This window comes from Falco punctatus (genome assembly GCF_963210335.1).
Source record: "Falco punctatus genome assembly, chromosome: 3".
In the NCBI taxonomy this organism is placed as follows: Eukaryota; Metazoa; Chordata; class Aves; order Falconiformes; family Falconidae; genus Falco; species Falco punctatus.
Window position 1 is genome coordinate 19,916,262 of NC_137582.1, and position 23,139 is coordinate 19,939,400.

At 41.0% G+C, this 23,139-nt stretch overlaps 1 protein-coding gene across 4 annotated transcripts in view; it reads right to left on the minus strand.

Moving 5' to 3' along the window:
- COL14A1 (collagen type XIV alpha 1 chain) overlaps window positions 1–22,634 on the minus strand; it is a 123,754-nt gene extending 101,120 nt beyond the window's left edge. Inside the window, exons 1-6 of one of the 4 annotated variants that reach the window (XM_080378343.1) lie at window positions 22,345–22,632; window positions 21,936–22,070; window positions 18,141–18,262; window positions 12,365–12,481; window positions 11,119–11,262; window positions 7,788–7,874 (exon numbers count right to left, since the gene is read on the minus strand). In XM_080378343.1, coding sequence (XP_080234469.1) covers window positions 7,788–7,874; window positions 11,119–11,262; window positions 12,365–12,481; window positions 18,141–18,228 — 436 coding nt within the window. In that variant the 5' untranslated portion in view covers window positions 18,229–18,262; window positions 21,936–22,070; window positions 22,345–22,632. Of the gene's footprint in view, window positions 1–7,787; window positions 7,875–11,118; window positions 11,263–12,364; window positions 12,482–18,140; window positions 18,263–21,935 lie in introns of all 4 variants that reach the window. The other 3 variants (XM_080378342.1, XM_080378344.1, XM_080378345.1) reach the window with 3 other exon arrangements.
- Window positions 22,635–23,139: the final 505 nt, after the last annotated feature.

Below are 23,139 nucleotides of genomic sequence, written 5' to 3' on the forward strand. Positions count from 1 at the left end.
CCAAACACAAGATACCTTCCTGGTGATGTTGTGCTTCACCTATTATGCAGCCTTGGGCCAAGCAGTTCAGTGTTTACCTCTTGTGTAAGTACAGCACAAACCCAGAAACTAAACATTAATTACAAGGGTCTCACCTTGCTAGAATCTTCCAAGATCACCAACACAATTTTATAACTTGTACTTAAATTTTTATAACTTATATTTACTTCATAACATGGTCTGTTCATGGTTCAGACTGGTGGGCATTACTGCTTAGGGGGTAATGAGACTTATGGGATACAGGAAAGAGTACCTGGGGATTGTACAAAATTTAGTATGGTATGTTCAGGGGGAACCAAAGGCAATGCAAGGAAAGGATCGAGGTACTTTGGGGAGGAACAAGCATGGGAAAACAGACGGATAAAGAGGTAATGCGGGCCAGTTTGGCCAGGCCCGGTGCTTGACCACCACAGACCTATCAGGACTACATGCTTAGCCTTACTACTGGTTGGATCTGGGGACATGAAGCTGAGGCAACCCTGCATGCTTTTACTGGGCTACAGGATTTAGTGATCCCTAACACAAGACAAAAAAGGAATCATATCGACACTGGAAAACCCAAGTACTTTCCAATAAACTTTTCTTTTACAAAGACAGATTAATGTGCAAGGGCTGAGAAGGTAGGGACTGTTCAGGAAGAACAGAATGGCACTGAGGAAAAATGCCAACCCAATGTAATTATGATCTCTTTCTTCTGTTTGCTCATAATATAAGAGCTGAAGTGCCCTCCACAGAACTCAGGGAAACACTTTAGTAAGGCCAGTTATAGGTTGCACAACGACACAGTTAATGAGTTCCATAGCCTAGGAGTTAGTCCAGTAAGTAACAAAAAAAATATAAAAACGTCACGACTAAAACCAACATTTGCAGTTACATTAGCCAGGATGGAGTGAGTAAAACTATAAAACATGGCCAACAGAGCAGAAGTTCAGAAGTTATTCATTCCTGTGGCTTAGTCAAATACCTCATAGCACTCATTTCACACTGTCTAGTAATACTTACTGAAGCATCTGACATTAACTAAACAGACAAGTTAATACATTTGATAATTAAGTCTCTTCTGCTGAATAGCACCTTAATATACCTCTCTGCAGATTTTTTTCCTACTCTGCTTAAATAGTGCCATTCAACAGCTACAGAGTGAATGTCAAAGCTTATTCACATCAAAGGTGATAGTAGTATTGGAAGAAGAAAGCAAGTCAGTGTATTTTTCACGTTTACTGCACCTCTAATTTCTATCGCTATCTGATGTAACCTTGTTGCAAGGGTTATTGTAATAGAAACCTCAGACATGTATACCATGTCATTTTGAGGAATTACAAGTCTTTTGCATTATTTGATAGCGTACATAGCACTGGAAGAAAAAAATATTATGAAAACAATAATTCAGAAATATTTACACTTGAAAGATTGTAGATATTATTATTTGCATTATATCGCTAATAACATAAAATGCATTTGGAAGAAAAAAAAATCAAAAAATATCTCACCACAAAACAGAATAACTTAGATATGTGTACACAGGTTTGGCAGGCAACTGAGAGGTCCACCTATTTTCTAGACATAGACTAGGAAGCTGAAAGTTGTGTTCACAGGAAAAACTACAAGAAATCCAGCATCACAGTGACATTGTTTCTGCTGATTCAGAGCACTGGCGAAGCATGCTCACCTGAAAGAAACCACAGGCATACTTATTCCTATTATCACCTGACAGATGGCTTCAGATCTCTTTCCAGGAGACTTTATGATACTAAATCCTGAAAGTGCTAAAAACTTGAAATTTAGTGCAATACAACCAAATCTCTTCTCTGTGCAGCACTGAGTAGTGAGAAAAACAAAAAGGAGAATGGGATCGGCATGTGTCAGAGGGAACTCTGAGTGAGCAGCCACTCTCCCTGATAGTTATAACTTGTATGTATACGTGTCTGTTTGCATAATAATAATTAAATACTAATAATATTATGTTCACTAAAGGTCACAAGGTCACTAATAATACTAAATTCTTTCAAAGGAAACATTTCCTTATCCTTACAGGTCATTTTTACCTTTTCCTTGAAAACGTTTAAATTTAGATTAATATACAAATGCAGGAATATCAGTCAAGACACATGAAGTCACTATTCAATGTTTTCAACATTAGTTCATGCTATATTACCTACACACAAACAGTATAACCTGGCATCTGCACCTTCCTATTACACTTTGTGGCAGAAAAGGTACGGCATTACACTGTCCATTAAAAAGAGCTTCTGCAGTTTTTTCCTATATCTGAGGCCCATTATGATTTCTACGTTATTTTTTACTTACCCAGTGCCTGATTTTTCCATTCCCAAGTTGCCCAACAGATTAGTTATAAATTTTCTTTCCTAAACTTCTACCCGCTTGTCTCAGCCTTCCACAATGAGAAACTCACATCTAGCTTTTATTGTCACTTGATTTATCCTAGCCCTTCCTCCTGCATACTCCATTTGGGCAGGGAACTGAGGAGCAATAGCCCCTTTCTCAGGTCATCCAGGTGGCCCCACACTGGCCCAGACAGCTCGGGTAATGTTCTGCCAGTTTGGTTTCTGACATGTGGTAAAGGTGACGCCATCAGAAAGAAGCATCCAAGTGATTTAAAAAGCTGCAGTACTCTCAGGCTTTTTAACTAGGCCACGTGTCACTAGATTTTCATAGGAATCAGTAAAAAAAACCACACCTGCCCTAATGGACTTGCTCCAGGGATGAAATGCAATATTCATTTGGGAAGGTTGAACTAATCAGCATGTTCTCTCCTGTGCAATGAAAACCTCTGACCTCCCTAGTAAGTCATACTTACTAGATGACTATATTACATGCACTTTATGATGAGAAAGTAACTGCTACACTACATCGTGCATAAAGCACACAATCTTTTATGGGAGATAATTTCTCATCATTTTAAGAGTCTACAGTCTGTAGAAGGTTTATCCAGTGAAAGCTTGATTCAGAAGAGAAATCTGGTCCATACATGCTCTATGCTGTCCTAAATCATCCCAATTTGAGATTTACAAAAGAGAGTTCCCAAACTAAGACTGTGTGAATGCTTTACGCTAGCAGAGCATTAATAAAGTGCCTCTTGTATTGTGTGTCTGTACCAAGATTTGGTAGCAGGGAGGCTGCGGGGGTGGCCTTTTTGAGAAGAGGCCAGGGGCCACCCTGTGCCTGTGCACAGCTGGTGGCACCTCTGGGAAAACATTTAAGAAAGGGTAGAAAATGCCAGGCTGGGGTGGGGGGAAAGAATGAGAAACAGCAGAGGGAACCCCACAATTGCAGGAGGAGGTGCTCCATGGTAAAGCAGATATTTCCTGCAGCCTGTTAAGGGGACACACTGGAGAAGAAATACAAGAGAAGAAAAGAATGGTAGCAAGAAACCACTGTTTCTTGATCATAACCCCTCAAAACCACTTTTGCACCACTTGCTGCCTCTCTGAAGGGACTTGGACTGAGTGTAACCTGCAGTGATAACAAGGGAGGAGTCCGAGAGGAGGAATGAGGTCAAGTTGAGCCTGGGAAAGCAGGGAAGAAAGCTGTTATTTTAATGTTTGTCTGTTTTGTTTCCCACTACCCGCGTTGGCTTTTTTTTTTTTAAATTATTTTAATTGGCAATAAATTACATTTTCCCCCAGCTGACTCCACGGTAGTTTGTAAGCAGTCTCCTTGTCTTTATCTCAACCCATAAGCTTTTTCATTCCTGTTCTTCTTCTTTTCTTTTCCATCCTGCTGGGGAGGGGAGTGAGCAAGCAGCTAGGTGGGAGTTTGGCTGCTAGCCTAGGCTAAGCCACCATACTACTAAACTAAAACCCCTCAAAATAAAGCCCACAAAGGCAAGAAAATGAAACTGGCCTTCAACATTTTGTTTTTATTGAAATGGGTGACTAAGAACATTTCGGACACACAGCGAAATATTCTGGCATATTTGTCACAGGATATAGTCAAAACACTGGTTCTCCCCTCCCCAAAGGTATTTGATTAGAGAATCACTCATAGAAGCTCTCTGAGAAACTGTAAAAAATCTGAGAAGGCACAGAATATATTAACCCCTGTCACTGTACAGAAAGGAGCTTTGTACATGTGGGAGTTGGAGAAGCGCCAGGGTACAAGTACTCAAATATCAGTGTGTGCTGAAAGAAGCTGAGTCTGTGAGCTTTATCTCAACAGAGAGAAAGAGAAAAGGCTTCTGACATTATTAATATGAACACACAGAGCAGCAATAAATCACTAAGCTGAAAACCAACAGGCTCTGAAAAATATAGAAATATCTAGAAAAACAGAGACTGGAGACTTGAAAGTGGTTGTGCAGAAGTAAAGAAAGTTTCTGGAAATCAAACATAAAATAAAGATTTGATGGATGACTGATAGACATTAAACCTGAATTAATTTGGCACAATGACATTACTAGATATACACTGGAGGTTTGTTTGTGATAAGAGCATAGTACTTAGAGCAGGAAAGAAAGGAGTAAATCTTTTCAAACTACTTGAATGGGCAGGGCAGAATAGATGGAAAATTTTAATCTAGGTTACTGAAGCTGCTGGAAAAATTACTAGCAAGCCACACAAGCCACTGACAGAGTTCCATAACAACAGAGTGAACCCAATACAAACTAATTTAAGGACAGAAGAAAAAGGTAGATTTGGGAGTTTAGAAGACATCCACACCTCCAAGCACTAGCCAGAGCCTCAGACTGTTGGTAATCAAATAGCAGACAGCACTGCAGAATCAGTCCTCCAAACCACAGATGAAAATAAGCACGAGAAGCTTTGAAACCATTTCAAATCATTAATACTGATACCCATCTTGTGTTTCTTAGTGAAGAGCTGGTTTCCATGAGTAGAAGGGTTATGCTGAAATCTTTGCCCCACTGAAATTGCAAGTGAAAATTCTGGGGTTTATTATGTGACCCTGAAGAAAGCATATCAGCTAAGTATTTATAAACAACAGATTTCTATGATTATGTGCCTTTTTTCCCTTTCAGGAAAATCAGCAGGATACATGAGTTATCATAATAACAAACTAGACCTTGCATTATTGACAAAGTCCACATGCTTTTTCAAGTATGCTGACAAGTGTATTGTTCTGTTTTATTAGCTTTGTCCCAAAACACTGATTTCAGATTTTCTGGCCTACTACATGCCAAATCTGTCCAATTATTCACACCGGAGAATTTTGCCAGACAGTTCCTCATAGGCAGGAGAATGACTGATGACCTTTGTCTTTCTAAGGCTTAAAAAGACACTCTAGTTTCTTCTTATATAAACATCCTCCTGTAACGAGTAGGGCACATGTTCACAGAAGGCACCTCCTTAGATCAAAACTTGACTCAATACTTGCAGAAATGGTGAAATAGGCTATTGCTATTCTTTCAGTCAAGACAAGAGCAGAAGCCACAACCACTAACACCATCAATCTAGACAATAGTTGTTTTCAATTGTTTTGTGGGCAAAGATTGCACTAGTTTTCAGATAAGATATTCTACTACTTAATAAATTTTTTTGTATTGTTAACTCCTAAGGTCTTAACAATTTGATCAAGGATATAACACAGCCACAGAATGTACCAGGATTGCTATTAAATCCATCAAATCTAGCCATATACTAAAGTGTTATGAAACCAATTAACTGCTGGCCTGTATTCATTTGGTCATACTCAAATAATTTCCTGTCAAACATCTGCAGAGGATCAATTTATTCTTCATGGGTTTGCCATAAAATTTTGCTTTTATTTCTTTAATCCATTTTTCTACAGATTCTTCCTTATTTTTTCTAAACCAATTTCATTTTGAGGTGGAATGGTCTTCATATATTAAACTAGGAAAGCTTTGATACCATTATTCTTTGTGTATCAGTTCTGAATTCACTTCTATCCCAACTACACATTTTTTGCTGATGCTGTTATTTCTGTACATTTTTGCTTGGACTCTCACCCTACTCCCACTGAAGTCATTCAGTTGGAATCTCCATCACTTTGAATAATCATTATACTGCACAAAGGGAAGAAACATGCAATAGCTAGACAGTAAGAAAAAAAGTCTATTACTTTACACTAAAATATAGCTGGGTTGGGAATAGGGCTAAACAAAATCAAGAATTCATAAAAAATAGCATAAGGGTTTTTTTCTTTTTGGTCAGTTTTGATGGTCAAGAAGTTTGTAATTTTTGCCTTTCTTTAAAATATATACCCCAGTTTTCTAGTAAAACCTACTACAGTATGCGTAAGGCAATAGCTTTTCACAAGGGCTGAATGGAAGTGTATTTTGCCCTGATACAAACTGCCCTGACACGACTGCAGAAGTTTAGATGAATAAAAATCTGTCTGGGGAGGAGGAAAGCAATTGACCTAAAGACTTTGCAAGTAAACAAGAATCCTAAAAAGGAAGAGACTGCAGATCCAATCTCCTTTTGCCAACTGTATTTTTGCCCCTACTCCACATAAGCATAAATCCTCTCCCACAGTCTGGCAGACACTTTCCTCTGTCTGCATTTAATCAACATTTTCCTATTACTGGCCCAGTTTTCCCTCCTTCAACTTTTATCACTTGTCCTTCATTAAGAAAAGAAATCACACTTTCCTTCTTTAGTTCTCTCATTTCTTCCAACTCAGTCTTCCTCTAGGCATGAAAGAAAGATCATCTATCCACTACCCTATCACGCACTAGCAGGTATAACTGGCCTCTTTAAGTGTTGTATATACAAGCTAAAATTTTCCCCAGCGCAGCCAGTGTGATGAATTCAAGGGTGCTTTGGCTTGAGAAATGCTGCATGGAAACAAACTTGCATAGTGTTAATAAATACAACATGACACAAGTATGTATGGTAAGAAGTAAAACCCACTGAAGAGAGAAAGAATTGCACGGGCTTCAAAGAGCTTTGGGTGAGGTCTTTGATACTTGCATTAGTAGAAGACAGCTAACAGGGACAGGAGAAGTGGGATCCTTGAAACTGTACAATTTATTCACAGAGAGACTATTTAAGGTCATATCAAGCTATTCTTGTCTGTGCGTGTTCAGTACATCATAAATAACAACTGCCGAGAATAATTACTGTTGGAATTACTTCATAAAGAAGATGCTATTTGAATTTTAGAATAACAGGAAATAGTTATATATTAAGCTTGAAATATATTTTACTGTCCATACTAGGCAAGCTTCTCATGACAAGCAGTATCACATTTCACCACGAGACTGGTTCCTTGCAACCAGAAAAAATGAACTCCTTTTTTTCCCCTTAAAATATTTAAAATGTTTTCACATATATATGGCTTACATTAGGACAAAGTTATCAAGTTATTATGTACATAATTATACAATAATACCAATTTGACCTTAGTGGAATTAACACTGCAAGTCTGTCTTGCAGCCAAGGTGATATGAAATCATTATGTATATACACACACGTGCGCATGCAATTCTTTTACTACTCAAAGTGTATCCAGTACAGGCAAGATGATTTTTCAGTGCAGGCTCAAAGACTGCTTTTGTGCTATTGATGGTGGTATTCAGTGCTTACTGTATAAAGTAGTAAGGCAAAACACAGAACTAAAAGCCATACTTCTGTTGTAGCAACTCTCCAATATTACTGAAAATACTGATTTTTTCCCTTTTGTTTAACTTAACCCTTGGAACCAGATTTGAAGTACTGACTTAAAGAAAATCTATGCAATGGCCAAGTGCAATAAAAAAAGTTGATTATTTTCAGAATATCACACAAGTCATATGTGTATGATCTGACCTTCTGGAGCTGGTTTACTCGCATTTGTTTTTTCTGGATCCTTCACCTTGGATTTACTTGTTTCCTTTCTTCTCTCTATATCTTTAACTGAAAAGCAAAAGGAGGGGGAAATAATCAATTAAACTAGACACAGTGCAGTCAGAAGCATGTAAATTTCTTCTTACAGATAAAGAAGTCCAATGCAACATGTTGCAATATGTTTAGGTAACAAGTGACTGTTACAGGGTTTTCCCTCCCTCCCTTTGGGTTTATACTTTTTATAAATCTTTCCCCATCCTATCATCATTAAAATTCTCAAAAGTGACTCTCCTCACACAGGAGAGTCCAAATACAGTGACATCAGCACCTAAGCCCACACTGACAAGAACCAGCACTGGAAATATAGTCCAGAAAATTGGCAAAGCTAGCTGGGGAAAGTCCAGCATCAGAGTTCCACTCCAAGTCATTCAACAAAAAAGCACATAAGCCAGCTGTTACATTATTCTCTTCAAAGAATCAGCTTAGATCCCATGCCCAAATCTGTGTTCAGGGCACCAGATACTCCCATGAGAGCAAAGTTACTCCAAAGCTCAGAATTCAACAGTTTCCTGTCCCACAAGTGGGTGGGATACCTCCCTTATGATGTCCCAAATCTCTCATAACAGCCAAGCAGAATCCAGCTTGATTAGCAATTCCTAATATTACATTAGTAGCCAGTATCACTCTACTCAGTCTGAAAAATTCTGGCAAAATCATTGCGAAAGTCACGTATTTGAAAAAAAAGAAATCCTTTCAGAATTTTCTTAGAACACTTATTGGTGTCAGTGTCTCAGCTGTCTACAATGGCCAGGAACAGCTTAAAGGAATGAACCAGAGAATATCTTTCATAGAAAACAAAATTCTGCTCAAATTAAAAACTTCAGTTTATGTAGAGCAGGATTATGACTGACATTCATCCAGGCAGACACTGACCCTTAGCCAGGATCGCAGCCTCTCTGTGCTATATCCTTCAGAAAACATTGCGAGAGTGTGAAAGAAGGTTGTCTGAATCTTGAAACATATAATATAAAATAGGCAATACAAGTATTCTGTTTTATAGAAGTGGAAGCAAAGTCAAATGGATTTCACTGATCTACTCAACAGTACATGGAATATCTGAAACTGTCAAGACCGCTCTAAGTTCCAATGCAAAATATAATCACAAGACCATCCTAAGGTCTTAGAAAGACAACAAGCCACTGTCAAACATCTGAGTGTGACCTCCTCAGTGCGATAATCTTCTGCAGGACCTACAGCTCTCGCACTCCAGGTACAGAGGTAAGAAAACTGGTGAAAAAATTGAAGTTTGTCTCCTTTCCTTATTAACACAGCACGTGTACCTGTACATCATCTGTATCCTTAGCAAACAGTTGTAAAACTGATTCAGAAGCAAATTCAGGTCCACAAGCTTACTGAGGAGTCAGCTTCTAGCAAGGTAGACCTTGCTTATTAGCTGGGTTACAGATAAAAGCTACGATAATACCAGGTCTTACTCAGAAGGCTGAGTTTAACCCTTACCTAAATTAGACTCCAACTAAAATAAGAGAAGTGAAATTACCAGAATAATGCTAGTATAAAAGAATGCCATTGTTTAGCCTTCTAAGAGCATTCCTTTGAGAAAAGGCTATGAGCAAGCTAAGAAGTTGCTTGATGGCCTCTAATGTTAGTGCTGTTGCGTGGCAAGTCTCCAGAGAAACCGAACAGAAGTCTGAAAATGCTCATAGAAGACAAGCTGATCACGTCCTGACAGAGATTTCTGGATTTGAGAAAGCTATTTCTAATGGTCAGAATTGTAACCACATAGGAAGAAGAGACAAGAAGACACCAGTTTTACTACATATTTACACTGACAAAAAGCTGATGTAGTACATGTTTTTACAGCTGCGTTTTAAAAGGAAAAAATTCCCCAGTGATCTTTGTTAACTACATACTGTGTACTAGAATAAGAACATACTAGCACTAGAATAGGAAAGTATACCTGGCAATATAAAGAGGAATATTCTTTTAACAATAAAATTTTATTGTAGGCTTGAGAATTCTTTATACATCAATTACAACTCAGCAGCATTAAAAACATATCTCCAATGTACTAAAGCAGAAGATATTCTCCAAGCTTTGTATATGTTTGACCTTTTTTCATCTCAAGAATTATTGACCATTTGTCAGAGAAGTGGAAAAAACCCATAGAATACAGGAGAGCAAAAGAGGATTTGAATACATGCTCTATCTGGTTTTACTCATACAAGGCATCATATTGTCAAATGAAACTCCAGCCTCATTAAGTACCACATGATTTCACCTGCCACAAAGAAAGAATTTACTAAATAAAACATAACCCTCATATTCTTAAATCAAGTTGCCAGCTCTACTTTTCCTGAAGAATAGAGGCAGTTCAAAAAACAGCCACACTTAATTATAGAATTTGGTGTAGATTTCTGTGGGCTGCTCTTTAATGCTAAAGTAATCTGTGGTTTTGTGGGTTTCCTAACCGGGATAGAACTTAAAGTAGTAAACACAGAGTTGCAGTGAGGAAAAGCTAGAAAGACTTTGACACAAACCACATCAAGTAACCAGTATATTTTATCTTGTGCTGGTTCTAAGAGAAAGGTGTTTTAGCAATGGCAGTGGGAAATATTCAGTGTCAAGGGAATTCAGTAGGCTTTCAACCATACTCCCAGACTGTCACATTTTTGTCTTTATCAACCAAATCTCCACTGATCATATTTAACTGAACTGTTTAAGATGCAGATCAAGACAAATTAGCCAAGACATATATATCACTATGATATAGATATTAAGAGTGTGTGTAGGTCAGATAAAAAAGTCTTAAGCATGATTTTTAAACATATTTTACAGCTGAAGATCATTAAGAATTCAGCCTTTCATAGTATCATTGAACTATCAACTAGTTGCCAGTTGGCACAGCTGTAAGAATGTTTTAATAAAAAGCTGAACGAAGGGCAGGAAATTTTTAAAGTATCAGAATATAGTGCTTCCCTTCTGGTTTCCACTCACTGAAGATTCTTTTCCATGAGATACTGGTTAATTTCATAATGGAACGGGGAAGAAAGGGATTCCAAACCAATGCAGACAAAGATAGCCCAAAGCAAGAAACTCCTGTGCAAGAGTGACTGGATCAATTCAGGCCTCCAGCTGTGTATGTACCAGTTAAAATCTGTGGCTCTGGTTAGCCTTCCACCACAGAAGAACCTGTTTTTCCATTGTCCCACTTAGTGTTAGACTTTGTTACAATTTCATATGCTACATTAAATATCTGACAAATTCTGCATGTCAGGCATGAAAAGACACATACTTCTGAACTGGCCTTGCGCTGGCTTACTCTCCTTGTCTTCACTGAATGCAATGATCTGAAGGGCATAGTTTTGATCTGGAATAAGACCTTGAATAATTGCTTTGGTTGCAGTGTTTTGAAGAATTAATTGATTGGTTTTCCCACCTGTAACACAGAAAAAAAAAACCACAAATAACTTTGTTTGCTTTTCTTACAGCACAGTAAATGTAATGACTTAGAACTACATCAAGCTCTAGAGTGACCCAAGTGTTACCACTTTTTAGATTATCCATACAGCCAGACCAGAGGGCACCCTGGAAAACCAAGAAGTCAGGCAGCCTAACCAAAGACAGGGACCAATTTTCTTAGGTAGAAACACTCTAAGGTCAATCGGTCAGCCTTTTTGTCTGGGCCTCATGGAATAGCCAATGTGTCCAGCAAAACTATTCATAAAAAAAATAAACATTTGACAAAAAGCTGTCAAGTTTGGTAACGTTACACCTACAGGCTTTGACACTGCTCTGTGAGTGGCTGCCAGTTCTGACCCCACTGTACCCACATCAGCTCTGAATACCCTCTTTGCCCACTTCCTTCAGGCAAGGAAATTCTCATGTATAAATACAAATAGTACACATTTCTATGTATACATAAAGATTGTATAATAATATGTACAAATATGTATTTTAGCTATGTGTTAAAAGTGTATCCATGTCTAAATTCAAGTATGTACAGTAGTACCTCTACACAGGTAGCCTGACACAGCCACATTGTTGCCTATCTTTATGTTTCAAGTTTTCATTCAAAAATTTTTTAAAAAGTTTTGGGGTTATTTTAAGTTTAGTCTAAAATCTTTTTGGTCTTTTCTTGGGAGCTCAGTATAGGAGAAGGCCCAGGGAGATCCACCTCAAAGCTTTGGCTGAAATAGGGTTCCTATGTTCTCCCTTGAACACTTCCTGAATTTCCTTACACCCCACTGGAAGAAAGGTAGAGGCAGATGATCAGCGACAATTCCCAAGAACTACATATGGAGCATAACTAGCATCCACCCACTTCTACTACCTCAAGCATTCGATTCCCATATTCTATGCTTATGACCACCCCCCACGAGATCAATTTCTCTCTTCTGTTGACCAGCCAATACTCTGTTAGCCACAGCTTGCTCAGAGTTCCTTAGCCCTGAAGGATGACACTAGCCTCTGAAAAGCTGTTCAGCCTTAGAAAGACAGTCCTTTCATCTTAAAAGAGAACAGAGAGACTTTTGTTTTACCTGAACTTGGAGTGACAAGAAGCTTATACCCAGTGAATTGCCCTTTTGGGGCTTTCCAAGAGATCTGTACACTGTCAGGACTGACTACATTATATCTTAGTCTTGTTGGTGGGGACACTGCAAGTGGGGAAAGAAAACAACATTTTAAATTCAAATAAAAAGCAACCACCAATTTTAAACAAACAAAAATAAACACATATAGGAAGACAACACAAAATTTTAATGATAAAGGATGCAAGTTATTTAAAATGTCACAAACATCAGTTTATTAGTTTGTAAAATGACATCCCCAGGTGCACTACTTCAGACATACCTTTTATTTATCCCTTTATAGAAACAAACTAACAACCTAACAGCAGAGGACGGGAAGACAAACAGTGTTAGATGTTAAGACTCTAGTTTAGCAGGCAAAGCTGGTAATAAAAATGCTCTTTGTTAATATATGGGAATTAAAATTGCTCTCCTTGCTTACCCTGACAATATACATTACCTAGCCTCCTTTACCTTGCATTATCATGGGCGTTTCCCCACATTTAAGGTCACTCAGGGCCAAATTTTCAAAGCCTTGTTGAAGACACAAAAACCAAGAGGAAAGATAGATATGCACAAGGCAGAGGGAACATCAGCTGCCCAATTTGCAAACCTGGCCTAAGCAGCACACAGACTTGCCCAGCTGCAAGCACTGCTTCAGTCTCAGCAAGACTAGCAGGCATGCACAGGCAAGTCAAGATTTAGACAAGGGCAATCTGGAGGGTAAGCAAATCTGGCTTCTATTTATATTGTACCATCACCTAGGTTTCAAAGAGAAGCAGCAGGTGAAATGAGAAAAAGTATGACATGATTCAGAAAGAGGTGGTACTTCAGTGAAGCAATGCACAGAGCAACAAACAGAAAATCCACCCTATGTTACTGCAATATCAGCAACTTTGTGTCTATGCTCATAAACTATTTTTTCACAGCTTTGCATCCTTTTGCTCAGGCAAGCTCCACTGGTGCTGGACAACACTCTACATGGCATTTCTGCTTTGCTTCAGGGAGCCACACACCTGCTTCACAGCAGTTGTTACTGAAGCAGAGCTGCTAGTTGTGCAGCCCATGGTATCCAAGGCTGCCAATAACAGGAAATCTTCAGACATTTAAATAGGGTTTGGCTCACAGAACGGAATGATCTAGAGAGAAATGCAGCCAGGGAAGCTACCTAGATGCTGACCAACAGAAAGGGCTAGAAAAACCTAACACACACCTCCATCAATCTTACCCTCCTCTTCCCACTACCTCCACAACCCTCTGAACTGTCTCCTTCACTTTCCAAACTTTGATGTCTCTGCAACTACCACCCTTAAGGTTTCTGTTACTAAGTCTATGAAATAAGGGAAAATGTGTGAAGGGGGGAAGTGAAAATTTCTTTTCCCCAGGGCCCAAGATAGCTCTTAATTGACTAGGCTCATGCGCATGGTTTGTTGGTCCACTAGATATAATTAACCAACAGTTCTCATGACATTTCTGAGATTTAAGGATTACAACATATGGAGCATCTGAGTCAACAGGCAGAATGTGCTAGCCAACAGTCTCTGGCCTCTTCATTTGACCTGCTACAGTCAATGCAGCTCTGGCACTAGCAGCAGCCAAAGACCTGTCCTGAACTGATTACTTTTTCCTACATGCTTATTTTTCCAACAGCCTGGGGGAAGAAATAAAAAAAAGAGGCAGGCTGTAGGTTTTTTTGAGATTTGGGTTGGTGTTTTTTTCATGTCATCTACCATTAAAAACATTTTGGGTCTTAGAATTAAAAATCTGAAGGTTTAATACAAGAAGTGTGTTCCCTTGCATCCAGCCCCTCAATTCATAAGGGACAGTTTTGCCAGACTAAAGGCAGGTTATGCAGTTCTCTGCCTTGAGGGAGTTCACACCAGAACACAGAAAAGAGAGTACATAAGCACCAAAACCAGCTTAGAAACACCTACACATTCTCAAAAACTTCAGAGAACAAGCTCAAGAAGAGAGGCAAGGGGACAGAAACAGCAGGCAGCGCACCAGTTCCATACACTAAAAACTCCTGTTTCGCAGCACAGGGCTTACACCCAAACAATGCATTTCTCCAGTTGCTGGGCACAACCTTATCAGACCTTGTCTTCAGACTGCCTGTCACCTCCCTGAAGTTTAGAGAAAGAGAGGCTGCGAGCAAGAGCATGTGCAGGAATCACTGCAAATGCGAAATCAGTTCTTTGAAAATTTGGCCCTCGTATTGCAAAAGGTTTGGCTGGGCAGGTTTCTGCAAGAACATTCAGCATGCTGTAATTGTAAAAAAATGACAGAGACTATGGCAAAAAAGTTTTGAAAGCCAAGCAGACTGTAGTTATGGATTACAGCTTTTAATTCATTCTCAAGAGTCATTCTGTCTTTGAGCGATACATAAACCGCAATGAAGTGGGGCTGAATGGATTAAGAGTGACAAATCATACCTAGACATTTGCAAACTATGCAGTTCCTTTTGTTATTTATTTGATCTACAGAATAGCAAACTTTTGAACAATGACAGTATGCAAGTGTAAAAACGCTGCACATTTTACCAAGATTAAATGGTAAATTCGTATGGGGATTATAAGGCAAAGCAGACAGCAACAAAGTAACACCAAGAATTGACACAATAATCATGTCTTAGAATTGCAGAGTTAATTTTCTCTGCCATCTCCTTTCTGCTGTCATTCCATTCCATCTTACTTTCAGCTTAACCATTTATGGAAGCACCTTCTAACAAAGAAGCATAATTCTGACATAATTGCTATTAGCCATCACCAAACCAGGTAAATTTTGGGAGCCCCTAAAAAACAATCACAGATCTTACAAGCAAAGAAGGACACAATCACCAGAAGTTTTTCTGTTTACTACAGAGTTACAATGTGAAAGACTAGAAGAGTTGTGCCAGAATAGTCTTTACATAACTAGTCAAATTTTCACTGGGTGCTTTTTGTATCAAAGGTGGCAGTGCAAGGGAACAGACATTCCCACACAGCAATTAACCATCAGGAAGAAAAGAATTATTCACCAGACAGATATTCAACTGTGTCTTAGTTGTGCAAAGACTAATGTTCTGGCATAGAAAAGTACATATAGCTAAGGAAGTTAAAAATCTAACACTGGAACAGACAACAAAATATTGATGGGAATTACTACACATTCACCAACCTGAGGAGGGTATCTTTATTTCTTTGGACCTTTATTGTCTGTGGAACAAAATCTCACTTCTTGCAGAAAGGGAAAAAAATTAATCCAAGCTGAGTCAGTTAACTGATAAAAATCAGTAGCTAGAGCTTGTTAAGTGGTTTTACAGGAATGCAAAAGAGAATGGCCGTCAGCAACATTAGAGCAGTCACCCAAAAGAAAGCTACAGACAAGTTCAAGACTTTGGTTTATGCCACCAGGTAAATTAGCGCTCCAAATACATGACTATTGTGGACAACTAGGGAAAGAGTGTTTTGAACTATTCAGTTATCTCAATGGAAAGGAAGAATACCGTAAACTGTGTATGTGCAGCTCTCTAAGACATCCAATAGTCTGACTGCATACTAACTAAACCTTGTGGCTTCCAATTTCCTTTCGTCATAAGAATTGACCAAGTTAATATGTACTGCAATTACTTACCAATTACATTAGTAACACATGGAAATTATTGCTACACAAAGAAAAGTTTCCAACTTTAAATACAGAAGAAAAATTCTTGAAGCAAGTTTCTTTATGAATAAATGGAAAATTCTAGTGTCTTTTTCTTGCCCAGCACTATTTTTGTGTACTATATAAGAATATAAGTAGACAAAAGCTGTTGTTTATGTGACATTATGCTGAATGAGGATGAAACAGCAGTGATGAAAGAATAATTGTTGAGTAAAAACTGAATGGCACTGTGTGGTTTATAAGGCGTTCAGGCAATAAATGACATGAAACCATGTAGCTCAATGCAGATAGCTCCTCAGTTGAAGGAATAAGTTGTAGCTTCAGGCGTGTTGACTTCAGTCTCCCAAATATAGCGTCCTTTCCAAGAAGTCACATTACACACCTTTACCTGAACATCTTTGCCAAAGGAAGGAAACACAAACTGCAACTAATACCAGCTCTCCGTACACCTTGGCAGAGTGCACGGTTTCTTAAAACAGACAAACATACTGTTAGCTCTGTATTAAATTGTAAATAGCTGGCCAGCTGCATGAAGCGTTTACTGCAAGGGGTGGCAACCTTGAGAAAAGAAAGGATTTGAGAAACATCTCCTTACTTTAAGTGTAGCAAGAGATATTTTTATTCTGCGAACATGGAATAGAGACTTCCTATCACCTCATTGAATAATATGACGGCCATTTTGGGCCAAGGCAATAGTCCACTTAGTTTAGTATCACACCGCTGACAGCATTCAGCAGCTGATGCTTGCTGAAAGAGTATAAGAACAAGGGAAGTATTGTTCTTTATTCATCCAGTACACCAACTCTAGCTTCTGCTGGTGTGATGACTGTAGAAAAAATCCTGACCTTCATTTCATTCTATTAATAGTTCGAGAGTTTTCTCCCTTACATATGGCTGATAAAATCCAAGTTAAAAAAAAGAGTGGGGGAAGAGTATGGTTTTCCAAGCTCAAGGAATTTTGTAAAATTTTCTGGAGATGGATCTCAATCCCCAATCCTGTTTTGCAAATCTTAACCATATGTATTAGGACTGAAATACAGAGAGGACTAAACATATGCTTTGCTTTATTGGCTCATTAAGTCACAAATATTCTGGACCTCATTTCTGACCAGAATTGATGTGTTGAACATTGGGAACATGTATTTCTTCATTCACCTCACATCGCCCACATTAAATATTACTGCTTACATATGTCCCTAAGTTCTGGGAGAGGCTTGTAAAACACTCGTAGATTCCCAAGTATCCGAGATGGTATGCTTCCCCAGCACTTGAGTGCCACGCAGACTGGACAGCACTGCTACTTGCATTTACCAGAACCTGGAAAGCCTCAGGTTGCCACTAATCTCTGAATGTGCTCATGAATAATGCATTATACAAGATGCTTTAGAAGAGCCCCAGGATCAATTCTGCTCCCAGTTATGCCTATGCAGTCTCATATCAAAGGGCTTACATAAATATAAAGTTGAGAGAAATGTCTTTCTTTAGAAATCATAAGAACTCATTGGCATTCTGCCTCCCTTCTTCCCCAAGCAATAGGATAAATTTTCTCTAGAAGTCAAGCCACTGTCAATACAATCCAACAAGCATTTAAGCCTAACAATCTCAGCAGTATCTTTTAATACCCACAAAGGAATTTTTTTTTTCAAAAGCTGCAGAAGTAGTCTGTGACATTTAACAGTCCTGTGCAATACTGAATGATGTAAGTGTTACAACAGCTACTGTTCCAACAAAGAAAAGAATACACATTTCATACAAGCTTAATATCATAGCTGGTCCTTCAAACTTATTGATTATTTAGAGAACAGTCACAACAATTTCTAATCAGTACTTCCATGTAAATATGGGTTAAAAAAAATCACTGTTTTGTATAACTTATTTTGAGACATCTGTATTTGCCAAAAGATTTACGCTACTTGAGATACTAGGGTCAAAGTGCACACAAATCTACTCCCCCCACCCCAAGATCAGCAGCAAAACTTCGGCTTCATTTCAGTAGTACCGGATCCACATCCTACTAAGAGGGAAGTAACACTTGCATTTGGAATAAGAAAGTCTATTTCTGCACATAAGAGTGAAAAGCTCCAGCTTTTTAATCATGGCTTACCTTGGCCCTGGGCATCATTGATGAAGAAAACTGCAACAGTTAAAAAAGCCAAGAGGAAATAGCTCTGTATCTCATACCGACAAAGCATCTTCCTCCCCTCAATACACACAGTATCAGCAGGTCTGAAAACACATAGGAGAAAAAAGAAAACAAAAAAACCCAAAAACTTATTAAACCTGCAAAGATAAAGTATCCACCTTAATGAGAAGTGTGGGCAAAATCTGGATTCCATTTAAAAAATATTAGGAATTTATAGACATCAGTGAAGCCAAGATTTTATTCTGACAGCAGCTTTATAACCAAAACATATTTTACCTGAAAGGGACAAAGAACCTCATTTGGGCTACTCAACAGTTCTGAAAATTCAACCCATGTAAAGAAAAAACCTTTAAGCATACATGAGCACTAGGAGTAGAGCGTGCTACGCATAACAAGCTAAAATGGGCATCTCTACACAATCCAGTGTTGCAAGCACCTAATGAAGATGCCTCTGGTAGAGAACTCTGAAGCTCTCAATACCAAAGTAGGACTAAACCAGTCATCTACTTCTTATTCAGAAAGCATCCAGAATGGGGTGTGAAATTATGTATTTCAGGATTTGTAATAAAAAAAAAATGAGATGAGAATTGCCCTGCAAGCCTACCATAAAACAGCAAATAGACGTACTCAATAACTCCAGTGAAATAATCATTGATCAGTTCAACTAAGCAATTTTGCACATCAGTTGTCAAAAAACACAGAAATTGGTTCGGAGGAAACACAAGTCCTCTTCTCACTGTCCTCTACAGCCTACTCTATTTTTCCTTTTTCCATCTTACTCAAAAGATTCTACTCTTTCTGTTGTACTACCTGTCACTTAATGTGACTAAAGCAGACACAGCTCAGAAGACATGCAGCATATCAGCTGAATAAGCACTAATTCTATTTGTAGGTAATAGCATGGTCAAAAATATTTACTCCAATCAGTTAGGAACCTCAGCACTTCAGAGTGCAGCTCTGGTACATGAATACTCAAGGTAGTCCTAGGTGAACTAGCTGGGTTACAGGAAGCAATTCTGGTGCCAAAGAAAAGTTCCAGAATGGGTAATTTATCTGTCCACAGAAGCTAGGTTAAGAACAGTACAAAATTCCTTATCTGAACTTGGCCTTTAACGCTTTCCAGTACAATTGTTCAACAGATATAGAAGCACCTCTCAAGATATATCAACGTGTTCATAATAATGTGCTTATAAATGTTTGTTTATCACTCAACTTTACTGCACTGGTTTTAGCTGATTTTCTGGGCCAGGAAGAAGAATTTTTGCTGCCCTCTCCTGTTAGCGTTTTACGGGAGAATTAGATTAAGGTAATTAATAGTAGATTTCTTTCTGTCACCAAAGAGTCAGCATTTGAAGGTTTACTTTGGTAAATTTTGGTTTACATATTTCTGTGTTGCAGGTCCCTCTCATTTACCTCCTGTGTCACTTTCTCAAACATTCCCAACATACCATAATCGAATTTGCCTTCCATGCTTTCACTGTCTTCTGAAGAAGGCACAAAGCAAGTGGTACAACTACTATCTAATATAAAAGGCAAACTAAAGTACCTCAACTATTATTAAACAGATAACTGGACAAGACCTACATCTCCTTTTCTCTTCAAGTATTTATGATTTGCCATAATTATCCCAGGACTTGGTAGGTCTGCTGTTGCAAATCCCAGTCATGAATGCGTGATATGCTACCTAGAAATATATAGGAGTCTTAAACTCTGTGAATTCCATCCCCACAGGAGGTTACCTAGGTTTTAGCCAAATTATCAACAAATTTCACACGAATTAAATATATATTACGAATCTATATCTTACAGTATAGATCTCTCAAGGCAGAGGCAAACAGCTAGATCCAATAACACAGATGTGTGCCAGAAACAGGTATTGCTATGCCCAGTTCTTAGGACACACCCTCCAGACAGAATTCAGAAACCCAAGCAAAGTGCACAGGCTTCCTACTACATAAAAACAAAGTGCCAGACACCCAAGGATCGGATCCATGTGAGTCAGCAGAGTCGGCAGACAGTTTCCTAGTGATAAGCAACAGGAAAAAGGAAGAGTTAGGTCTTAAACAGTCTGAAATTCACCCCTTGTGCATCTCACAATGGGCATTGATGCTTCTCCCTTCACTCAGGAACAACCCAGAGCAACTAAACACAGACTCTTCAAAGAAGAGTGTACAACTCATTCTTCAATGCAGTCACCATTGATGATGTGCAAATCTTTCCACGTAATAACCTAGACATTAAAATATTCACTCACGGTGATGGTTCCCTGTCTGCTAGATTTGATATAAACCCTCCTCCCAAATAAGAGATATGAATACTAACTGATGGGTAATCCTGCATAGAAACACTCTTTACAGATGCTTTTAGAGAAAAGTCATTGCGCAGAGGTGGTTCATTGGGATACATACAGCTGGTGCTAGATAAACTGGGCACAAGGTCACCTCTGCTCCGACCTGCACTTCAAGGTTCAGCTAACTAAGAAAGGTAACCACTGGTCTGCGGCCACCTTGTGGCTGACATCATCTGGGAATAAAAAGAAATATCTTATTGATCCTGCTTTTTATTAACTATTTGTAAAAATTATTGGACAGACTAGCCCTGGCAGCAGAGGCCAAACGCGGCAAGCAGGGAGGCCTGCCCGTGAGGCGAGTCCCGCTCCCCTGGGCGCTCACAGCTCCTCTCCCCGGCGGGCTCCAGGACGCCTGCCTGCCTGCCTGGGGCCTCTGCGCCGGCCTTGGGCGACAGGGCACCTGCTCCTGAGGGAACAGCCTGCCTCCGAGGCCTCCCAGCCCGGCAGAAACGGGACACACACCCCCGCGCTCCGCAGAACGCGGCCAGCCCAGGCGGAGAGGCAGAGCCGCCTCGGCACAGCCCTGCCACCCCTCCCCACGGCCGGCGGCTTCGTGCTGCCCTTCTGAGTGGGAACCCGGGGTTTCTTCTCCCATCTCGGCGGCTCGTCACGGAGCAGCGTGGCCCGGCGTCCACCCGCTGCCTGGGGACAGTCACACGTTCCCCGGGGCGACGATCCGCGGGGCGAAGAGAAGAGCGCAACCTGCCCCGGCACCGCCGCGGCCTCGAGGGAGCCGCCGGGCCCGCCGCCATGGCCGCCGCCCCCACACGGGAAGGGCGGGAAAGCGGCAGAGGGGCCGGCGGCGAGGCTGAGACGCCGTCCCGGCTCCGGCAGAGCCGCTGGCGGTGCCACGACCCGGCAGGCGCGTTTCGTTCGCCTCTCCACAGCCCTCGCAACACGGCTCCAGCCGCTCCTGACGCCCCGCCGCCACTCACTGCCCACGGGCCTCCCGTTTGCGAGCCAGGTCCCCCACCCCGCAAGTTAAAGGGTCAGCGGGGGAGCGCGTTGCCTCCGACCGAGCTGAGGCGAGACGCAGGGGCTGCCCGCCGGGAACCCCACGCCGGCGGGGAGCGGCGGCTCGGGGGCGGGCTCGCCTGCCCGGGCAGCCACCCGCGGTAACACCCGCCGGGCGTGAGGAGACGTTGTAAAGCGTGCCTCCGTTTTAAAGCGTGACCGGTTATTTTTTAGTTGTTGTTTTTTAGAAGTAAGGCTTTCGCGGGAGTTTCTAAGGGGTTCCCCCCTCCCCACCACCCTTCCGCCTCCTCCCTCGGCCAGCTCCCCCGCCGGGGCTCCCCTCGGGCCGCCGCGGGGGTGGCCCGGCAGGTGGGCGGGAGGCGCTGCCGCCGCTGACCCCCCGCCCGCCTCGCCCCAGCTCTCGAAGGAGACGACGCGGAGCTCACACCGACCTGTGCGGGCATCAGCGGGGGAGCCGCCGGCGGGGCGTGCGCCGCTCGCTTTCACGCGTGGCTGCGGGTGCTGAGACGGCTGCGGGAGAGCCGCTTCCCTCCCCTCTAGCCGCTCTTCCCCTCGCTGCGCCGCATCTGATAAGGCGAAAGGGGAGAGAAAGGAGGCGGGCAATTATAGAGCAGAAGGTGGAAAGAAGGGGGGAGAAAAAAAAAAAAAGGAGGGAGAGGGAAAAAAAAAAAAAAAAATAAAGAGGCATGAGCGGTGCCTGAGCTCCAGCCCCCCGCCCCCGAGCCCGACCTCCGCGGCGGGGGCGCGGCCAGGTGCGCGGGGAGGCGGGCGGGGCGGGGCGGGGCGGGGGGGGCAGGTGCTGTGCATGGCAGTGTCCTCTTTCTTCTGTTTTTTTTTTACCTTCTAACTCATGTTCCTCTCCTCTAAGTCCCTCGTTCGCTTCGTTTTCAATGATTTAGAAGGTGCCTACTCCGCAGTACGGCTTGGAATGGGAGTATCCCCCGGTGCCGTGTAATGCGGTGTGTGGATTAATGATTCATCGGGGAAATATTTATATTAAAGTGTTCAAGCACTAGTCTGGCTTAGTATAAACCTTGATTAAAAGCGTCGTAGTACATATGCACGTTTTTGCCCTATGGACGGACACTGCGATGGGGACGTGGCATTGCGAATTCCTACAGAAATACGAGTTACCTTGAGCTATACACTACCGAATTTCCAATTAACGCTACTAATAAGTCCCGAGAATTTAAGAGGTGAATGAAAATACTCGTTACAACATGACTGGCCGTCTGTATGAAATTACAAATGAAATCACCGAAGAACTACAGTAAAGAAACAACAGCTGTAGGTGAAACAGAGATGTGCATCCCTTTTTTACTGTAAATCAAAGCCCCTTCTAGGAGCGAGGAAGGCAGTAAGTCTCGGGGAGACGACAAGGACTAACTGTAAAGCAGAACCTCCTGTTGCCATGCAGTATTCCCAGTCCTGCAGGCTCTTGCCCAAATCCACAGTACACAGATACCTTTCCACTAAAACTGCAGCAGTGTTTGAGCTTTAAAGAAACTCTTTAAGTCAGGTTGTTTTCTATAGCAAAGGTTAAAAAGCATTCCTACATCTAAAAAGCATCTCCAGATCTAGGTATCTGGGAGATCCTGCTGTCTGCAGTTATTCCACTGCACCTCCAGCTGGGTG